This window comes from Rhizophagus irregularis, chromosome 1 (assembly GCF_026210795.1).
Source record: "Rhizophagus irregularis chromosome 1, complete sequence".
Classification (NCBI taxonomy): Eukaryota; Fungi; Glomeromycota; class Glomeromycetes; order Glomerales; family Glomeraceae; genus Rhizophagus; species Rhizophagus irregularis.
Genome location: NC_089429.1, coordinates 3,374,992 through 3,384,294, shown reverse-complemented (window position 1 = coordinate 3,384,294; position 9,303 = coordinate 3,374,992). Strand labels below are relative to the sequence as shown.

At 27.8% G+C, this 9,303-nt stretch overlaps 2 protein-coding genes across 2 annotated transcripts; both read left to right on the top strand.

Annotated features, from left to right (window-relative positions):
• OCT59_000688 (uncharacterized protein) lies at positions 1-1,190 on the top strand (the record flags this gene model as incomplete). The annotated part of the gene is made up of 5 exons (XM_066139027.1): positions 1-145; positions 223-404; positions 470-643; positions 718-1,071; positions 1,152-1,190. The coding sequence occupies 5 exons, from the start codon at positions 1-3 to the stop codon at positions 1,188-1,190; spliced, it is 894 nt and encodes a 297-aa protein (XP_065988466.1).
• A 6,358-nt stretch (positions 1,191-7,548) lies between these two features.
• OCT59_000687 (uncharacterized protein) lies at positions 7,549-9,303 on the top strand (the record flags this gene model as incomplete). Its single annotated transcript, XM_066139026.1, has 9 exons — positions 7,549-7,625; positions 7,697-7,940; positions 8,014-8,112; positions 8,175-8,267; positions 8,332-8,422; positions 8,508-8,873; positions 8,958-8,987; positions 9,067-9,111; positions 9,185-9,303. The coding sequence occupies 9 exons, from the start codon at positions 7,549-7,551 to the stop codon at positions 9,301-9,303; spliced, it is 1,164 nt and encodes a 387-aa protein (XP_065988465.1).

Genomic DNA, 9,303 nt, shown 5'->3' with positions numbered 1-9,303 from the left:
ATGTCCGGAGATAGATCAGAATTTCGAAATAAAATTCAAAAACTTCTATCGGCGGGTGAAGAAACATCAAACAAACGCCGAGGTATTGAAAGTAGTATGAGTAGCACGAGTAGCATGAGCGAAAATAGCTATGAAGTTTTTAATGGTATGCAAATATTTGAATATTATCGTTTTTTAAAATTATGATAATTTATATTTTATAACAAAAATTTATTTTATTAGAACAACTCATAAAACTCAACAAAAAGGTTGATAATATGATAGAACAAAATAAACAGTTCAACACTAAATTAATCGAGGAGAACGTAAAAACCAATAAACATTTGGAATTTTTATGCAATAGAATGAAGCATATTGAGGAGATGGTCGAATCTGATAATTCCGGTGATAATAACTTCATAAAGGTTAGTCTAGCTTTTTTAAATTTTAAAGTCATATACATATTATAACTCAAATTATATTTCTTTAGACCATAATAAAAGATGTTGCTAAAGCAACATTTAATATAAGTATATACCCTACCAAAGAAGAATTACGAGAAGCAACTGAGGAATTTCTCAAAATTCGACATCAAGACTTTTACAACAAATTCACTACTAAAACGCAGTGGATTTCATATTTTAACAACAAAATTTGTCCAGAAGTAAATTTTTTATATTTAATATTTACGTTTTAGAAAACTAATAAATAATAATAATCTTTTTTTTTTAATAAAAGCTTCTATCAAAACAAAGATCCCTACGAAGTTGCTTGACAACTAAAGCTAGAGATGCTTTATTCAGCTATTTTGGAGAAGTAATTTTGCCACCCATCAATACTAACACTTCATCAGCAGGGATAATTGAATGGAAAAATCATCCTGCAGTGGCTGAATGTTACAATAAACTTTTTAATCAAAATGGAAGTTTGGGCGTGCTTACGCGAATACTTGAAAGAGTATTCGCTGGAGAATATCCATCTTCTTTGCATCTCGCCTTCGTAACAGCCACGTTCGCAGTATTATTGGACCCAAAGTCTAAAACAATACAAACAAATGAAAATACAATGAAAAATAAAATAGAATATTATATGGTAAATTTCATAATTTTGAACTTAAATTGTAATAATGGTATCTATTTATTAACTAATTTATTTAAATTATTAACGGTCAGAAATTATTAGATGATGATAGAACAGACGGCAAAAACTAAAAAATATATTGATTCCGTAAGTAAAAAAATTCTTCTTTTTCGATAATATTATATCCTTTTTCCTTTAAAGGTTCTTGACTAATTAATATAATTCTTTTCTATATTACTAAATTTAACAAGTGTGCATGTTTTTCAATTTTGAATGGGGGAGGTGCTGATGGAAATATGTTTTTTTTAAAGTAAAGGGCTTAGCAAGAATTTTATATATAAAAATTTGCAAATTTTTTGTAACAAACCAAATAAAATTTTCAATTCAATAATAAATTTAAGGCAAATTTGACTTTTTACTTCATGTGCCGATCTCTGGAAATAATCGAAATATGATCAGCTTTTATCGGCCGATCATTTATCCAATTCTAGTAAAATTTTATTCAATTCGGCTGATCCGGGACCAAAGATTTTTAAAGAAAACTTCAATAAAATAAAAACAATAAAATAAAAACGTATTTTGTGGTGAAAAAACATATTTTTTATTAATTACGTGCAAAAAAAAAGATCAAAGTAACAAATTTTTGTGGATCGGCTGATCTTAATGAGATTCACGGCCGTATGATAAATAATTTTATATGTAAATATGGCCATTTTTACTGAAGGAAATAAAAATTTGCGTATAAATACGGTCATTTTTACCAAAGGCAATAGCAAGTAAATAATTCAAATCCTATACAAATACCTTAAAATGATACCCCAGGAATGCCCATATTGCTCAAGAACATTTTCCTCCAAATCTGGATATACTCAACATGTTAAACATTGTGTTCCTCCTGTAATTGTTAGTGATAGTGAATCGGATCTCGTAACTGATATTAATATGTTTATTTAAAGCAATTGATTAAACAATGGTAAGAAAATTTTGAGCGAATTTTTCTTGCCATTGTTCAAAGTATACAATTGTTTATTTTTAAAGCAATTGATTAAACAATGGCAAGAAAAGTTCGCTCGAAATTTTCTTGCCATTGTTCAAAGTATACAATTGTTTTTTTTTCAAAGTAATTGATTAAACAATGGCAAGAAAAATTCGCTCGAACATTTCTTGCCATTGTTTAACTCAAGTCTATTGTTTTTTTTTAAAGCAATCGATTAAACAATGGCAAGAAAAATTCGCGCGAATTTTTCTTGCCATTGTTCGAAGTATATCATTGTTTATTTTTAAAGCAATTGATTAAACAATGGCAAGAAAATTTCGCTCGAACTTTTCTTGCCATTGTTCAAAGTATACCATTGTTTTTTTTTTCAAAGTAATTGATTAAACAATGGCAAGAAAAATTCGCTCGAACATTTCTTGCCATTGTTTAACTCAAGTCTATTATTTTTTTTTTTTAAAGCAATTGATTAAACAATGGCAAGAAAAATTCGCGCGAACTTTTCTTGCTATTGTTCGAAGCATACCATTGTTTTTTTTTAAAGCAATTGATTAAACAATGGCAAGAAAAATTCGCTCGAACTTTTCTTGCTATTGTTCGAAGCATACCATTGTTTTTTTTTAAAGCAATCGATTAAACAATGACAAGAAAAATTCGCGAACTTTTCTTGCTATTGTTCAAAGTATACCATTGTTTTTTTTAAAGCAATTGATTAAACAATGGTAAGAAAAATTCGCTTGAACTTTTCTTCTTGCTATTGTTCAAAGTATATCATTGTTTTTTTTTAAAGCAATTGATTAAACAATGGCAAGAAAAGTTCGCGCGAACTTTTCTTCTTGCTATTGTTCAAAGTATATCATTGTTTTTTTTTAAAGCAATTGATTAAACAATGGCAAGAAAAGTTCGCGCGAACTTTTCTTGCCATTGTTCAAAGTATACCATTGTTTATTTTTAAAGCAATTGATTAAACAATGACAAAGAAATATTTATTGAATAAATAAAACATAAATTTGTTAACAAGATATCCATTATCTCAATTAATTTAACGAAATTTGGCCAAAAACCAAAATTTTTACCATTATCAGACACGCAAATTTAATGATTACATATTTATATCTGTGTACCCGCCGTAACGTATACCTATATGTATAAAATCGATAACATTTAACCGTAGTACCGATCACGTGTATGTTTATCGCAACTGGTTCAATTACGTCAAAAAAATTATTATTTTACGACAAAAAAAAATTTGAAATTCTCGTTTATTTATTATGAAACCAATATAAAGATTTATTGAACTCGAAAATATTAGCGATTGAAACTTAATTTTCCTTAAATTTAGGCCTTTATAAAGTTAAAAGTAAATTGACATTCCCGATCATCAAAATAAATAAAAATTTACGAAAACTTTATTCTTATAAAGATGAAAAAATGTTATTTTATTATCAGCTTGCAGTTATTACCAGTTTGCATATTTGTCTATTATATAATAATTTTTTTTATCATACACTTCAAAAAATCCAACAGTTCTATCAATACCAATTACTTCCACATATTGTAGAGGACCGAAGCAATCAAAAAATTTTAAATTTCCAATATTTTTCTCCAATTTTTTGATTTTTCGAATATATGCAAACATTCGTTCTTGATTTTGCATATTATGGAGCATGAAATATTCAACTTGTCCAAAAGTCTCCTCTTCTTGTTCATCAATAGTTAAGTTAATCTATAATAAAATTTTCTGTTTAATATTTGAATGATATTTATAATAATTATAAAATCTAATTATCAATTTCTTACAGCGACACAATAATCATTTCGACTACTATCATTTTCTTTTTTCCACCATTTAGAAGATACAATATTGCCATCTTTTGTACGAAGTTTCCCATACTTCATATAACTTTCTTCAATGTCCTAAATAATAAATAATGATATTACATCTGTAAAAGTATTCAAAAATAAATAAATATACAATGCAAAGTAGTTATAATTAAAAATTACTCTAATATCCCTGGCGTTTTTTTGGAATATAGCTGCATAGCATTGCTTTAATTTTATAGCCTCATTTTTTGTTAGTTTACAATTAACACACGGAGAATAAAATTCATACTGATTATCATATACAATACTAGACTTTACCCTATGCGATGGCCATGCTTTTTCCTTTTCTTTGAAATTGGAAAAAACTTTTTCATCATACGTTGGTAAAAATTGTAGATACTTAAACCTTTCTTGCAGCAACACATTATTAATTAAATTCACATATGGAAGTTTTCGAGAGCTAATAAGTGGAATTAACATTCCACAATACCTTTCCATCGGAAATTGCCAAAATCCACGACAAGGACCAAGATCTTCAATACAATCTCCTATATGCAGAGAGTAATGAAAAGAAATTAAATACACCGGCAATCTTTCTCCTTCTAACCCGTATGAACTATTATTATAAAAAGACATGTTAATTAATGTATAAAATATTATTATATAATTCCATAAAGATGATACCTTGCATAATGATTATAAAATTGTATCAATAAATTTCGGATTTTATCTAGATCTTCAAAATCTATTCGAGGTTGAATACATAACTGAACAGCTTCAACAAAATTTGACCATCCTAAGAAGTAACTATTATTTTAAATTATTTAAATAAGCTTTCCTATATTATCAATTTTTTAACAATTAACTCTTTTTATTTATTATTACCTTTGTGGCAGCCTTCCTTTTAATAATGGTAAAGAAAATAAAATAATCCAATTTGCCCATTCCACAGCTTTAAACCCAGCCGAATGTTTAATGATATTGCGTGGAGGACGTCCAATATCAGATGGCATATTAGATCTATTTTTTTCCATGATTTCACCAATTTCAATCCATGTTTTAGAACTTATTGTATAATTATTTGAATTCCGTTCATCATTTTTTGGATAGAATTTTCCTATCCAATGTCGAAACATGTGAGGTGCAATGTTTTCGAAAAAAAGGTGCATTATATCCACTGGAAATGAACGCGGAAATTTTATAGAAGATAACTCAAATAATATACTCTTTCCTTTAATTCCTAATTTTTTTTTATTAAACAAGAATTTTAAAAATTCAGAAAATATATTAATCAATTTTACTATGAGTTTATTTAAAATATTGAACTAACCGCAGTTACGTATATAAGTTTCTCTACGATCTCCTTTCAGATGTTCTATTTGATTTATGCTAGTCAGCATCTCATCATGTGTTCGAATTGGTAATCGTATAGGATCAATATTTTGTTGTAATGGATAATATACATGTCTATTCATTTCATTTAAAGTTCCTCGAAGATTACAGAATCTGCAACCTGAATATGAATTATGTCCCGTTAAATATAAAATTTTTGAAAGAGCAGGAAGATCTCCAGTCCAAGCTAATATGTGAGCACGTAAAGTAAAATATTCTTTTTTATTTCCATCATAGCATAATATTCCATCTGTAAATACAAAAATATGATTAATAAATATTATATTAATTATTATTTTTCATATTTTTTAATATACCTTGTAACAATTTCATCTCTTGAATTAATGGATAGAGAAATGAATTAAAATCTTGAGGTTGTTTTGGCCCTGGGATTATTAATGTTACCATTAAATTTTCTTTTTTTACCCTTAATTCTTGAGGCAAATTATTATTTATAAAAAGAAATACCCAACAGTCATCAGTTTTTTGTCGAAATATTTGATAACCGTCACAAGATGCAGTAAATGCAACATCTCTAGGATCGGGAAAATATGCATCATTTAATAACTCTTTATAAATCAGCCCATCAAAAATATCACCTATGTCCCTATGAACAAGATCTCCTATATTATTAGTATAGTTATGCCTATATAATAATTCTTTGGATCTTTTAGAGTTTTTAAATTGAAGCTTTAAACGCTCAATTATAGAGACAAAAGGTAAATTTTTTCTTGATTTACCATTACTATAATATCGGTCCTCTTTACAAAATTTACACTTTCTTTCATTTTCTAAAACTCCTACGAACGCACAACATGAATTGACACACATATCGTATATTTTTGGTTCAATTCCTACTATCGAACCAAGTATTTTTTTTATTTTATTTAAGCTCATTTTATTTCTATTGAAAGCTTTATATATATTATTAAATGCAGCTTCAGAAAAATTAAAATTTGATTTCACATATAAAAGCCTTAATCCTTCAAGCAATTCATCAGAAATAATTGTATTATCTAAAAAATTTATCATTATTGTTAATAAATAGTTAATGTATTTAAATACTATTAATAATTTATTTTGGAATTCACCTTCTTCATTATCAGCATTAGAATTTATGTTATCAGATTCTGATTCATTTTGAGAATCAGAAATTGAATCATCATTTTCATAATAATAATAATGATCATTTTCATAATTATTAGTTTTCTCATTTTCTTCATTTTGGAAACTAAAATCATCATTAGTTTCTTCTGGAATTTCTTCATTATCACACATTTCCATATATGATCGTTCATTTTCTTCTTCATTATCACTTGTCACCATAAATGATCGTTCATTTTCTTCATACAAGTCTTCTTCACGTAAGTTTTCTTCGTATAAATTTTCCTCTTCAGAATGATAAAAATTTTCTTCAGGATGAAGTCTTTGGTATTCATCTTCTAGAGCTTGTGCCTCTTTTTCTTCTAATAAATGTCGAGCTACTGTTGTCCTATGAAGTACTCTTCCCCTACCATTTGATAAATTTAAACAATGTTTACATTCACACTTAGGCATAATTTCAATTAGGAAAAAAATATATTTATTTAATGGTTTTTTAATTTAATAAAGTTTATTATATGTATTTGGAGAGTTTTATCACATATAATTTGTTAGTACTTTCTTTGAATTCGCTTTCTTTATATATATATTCGAGAGTTTGGTATATTATCCCGACACTCTAAATCCCGACATTTCATAAGCCCGACACTTAATAAGCTCGAAATACAAATATCGAAATGAAAAATCTTGAAATTTATTATAACTGATTTCATAATGTACGGGACTTAGCAAATTTTAAAGAACTCGAAAATATTCGGTAATATTCGGTAAAGCTCAAAATAAACTCTAAAATTAACGTATAACATAATTACATTATATAGTATATACAATTATACTTTATACTACGCCATCATATATATGTGTATATATGTCCCGTGTTATATATCTTTTCTACAATAACCCGACTAGCCGAGTAACCCGAGTACCCGACAATCCCGACAATAAATGATGGGCTGAGATCCGTCCTTTTAAAGTGTTTGTGCCCCTATGATCGCTACATATAGGCAGGTCATGTTTCACATTGTTTCACGTATCTGTTTACACGGGGGACGTACGCGATTTTAATTTATCACCTGATGTTAATAAACCCTAGTCATCATAAAAATCCACGTATTTTTCCTACTTTTTTCTCTTTAACATTTATACGTTTACGATACGTTCGATACTTTTACGTGACTATGAGCAATAATAATGATCTCCAAGAACAATTGGACCTTATCAAGAAACAAAATGAAGCTTTATTGGAAAAAATAAAGTATGTGTATGAAAAATAAGGATTTTTATGCAACTCTTCATAAATTTTATTAAAAAAAAATTTATTTTCAGTTCTCTGGATAGTACTTTTTCGTTTCCCACAACAATAACAAGTTATAATAGACCTTCTACAGCGTTAAGTTTCCAAAGGCCTTCCTCCACAGCGAGTACGCGAAGACCCTCCACGTCATTCACAGCGAGTACGCGAAGACCCTCCACGTCGTCATCCATAACTTCTGTTGCTGTAAGCCCTTCCACATCATTCACAGCGAGTACGCGAAGACCCTCCCCGTCGTCGTCCATAACTTCTGTTGTTGTAAGCCCTTATTATTATTACTGTATTTAATTATTTAAGTTATTTATTTATTTTTTAAATATATCATTAAAAGACACATAGTTTTATACAAAGGCCAAAAAAGAAGTATATTTCAAAAGCTGATATGTTAAACGCGTTAAATATTTCGAATGAAGTGTATACGACATGTGTGGTGCGTATATACATAAATAATTTGGTTATACAAAACAAGACTTTAATAATCAATAAAACTAGGCTGCAATGCGCATATGCGCTGATTATCAGCTTGAATACAATTATGCCTATAAAGACATTCCTAAGAACATTTTATTCAAAATAATCGAAAAGGTAATTTTTATTTGTTTTATAGATTTTTTTTTATAAATATAATGAAATAATAACCTTTTCTTAGTTTAAATTAAGAACGAAAGACTTACATATACCGTTCGGCTTTAATGATTGGTTTGCGTATGAATTGTTAAAAAAACACGTCCAACATGTCCGTGAGTATATTTGTTTTTTCTTTTTTTTTAAAAAAAAAAGAAAAGATCAAAAATCTAATTTATATTTAATTTATATTAATGAAAGGCGATCATAAAGCCAAGAATAGAAACGGATATTTTAAGAAAAGGAATCAAGACGAGGAAGAAGAAGAAGTTAGAAATGAGGAACAAGAAGAAGAGGAAGAAGTTAGAAATGAGGAACAAGAAGTAGAGGAAGAGGAAGAAGTTAGAAATGAGGAACAAGAAGAAGAGGAAGAGGAAGAAGTTAGAAATGAGGAACAAGAAGAAGAGGAAGAGGAAGAAGTTAGAAATGAGGAACAAGAAGAAGAGGAAGAGGAAGTTAGGAATGAGGAACAAGAAGAGGAGATTAGAACTGTAATAATCAGAATTGAAGGAAACGAAGAAATCCAAAATAGAAATGAAGAAAATGATGTTGAAGACGAAGATCAAGGTATAATTATATTGTAACAAATTAACCATAGGAAATGACTTAATTTAATGTTTGTGATTAATGTTTGTGATTTTTATTATTTAGCAAAAAAACGAACCGGAGAACCTATGAAAAGTAAAATTTTTTTTTTATAAAATGATTATATTTTAATTTAAATAAAAATAATTAAATGTATTTTTTTTTCTATTAATAGAGGATTCAAACAACAAACGATTGAAAGTTACAAGTAAAATTACAAGTAAAAAAATTTTTTATAATTAATTAATTTAAATAAAATAACTTTTAATATTTTTTCTTATTTATTACATTAGACGGACGAAGCCTGCGTAGAAGACCTATGGCCGTTAATAAAGAAGAGGTCAATCGTAGTGCCAGTGGGGTTGTTAGTACCAGTAATAAGAACAATAAAAAGAAAACCAAGAAAAAATAA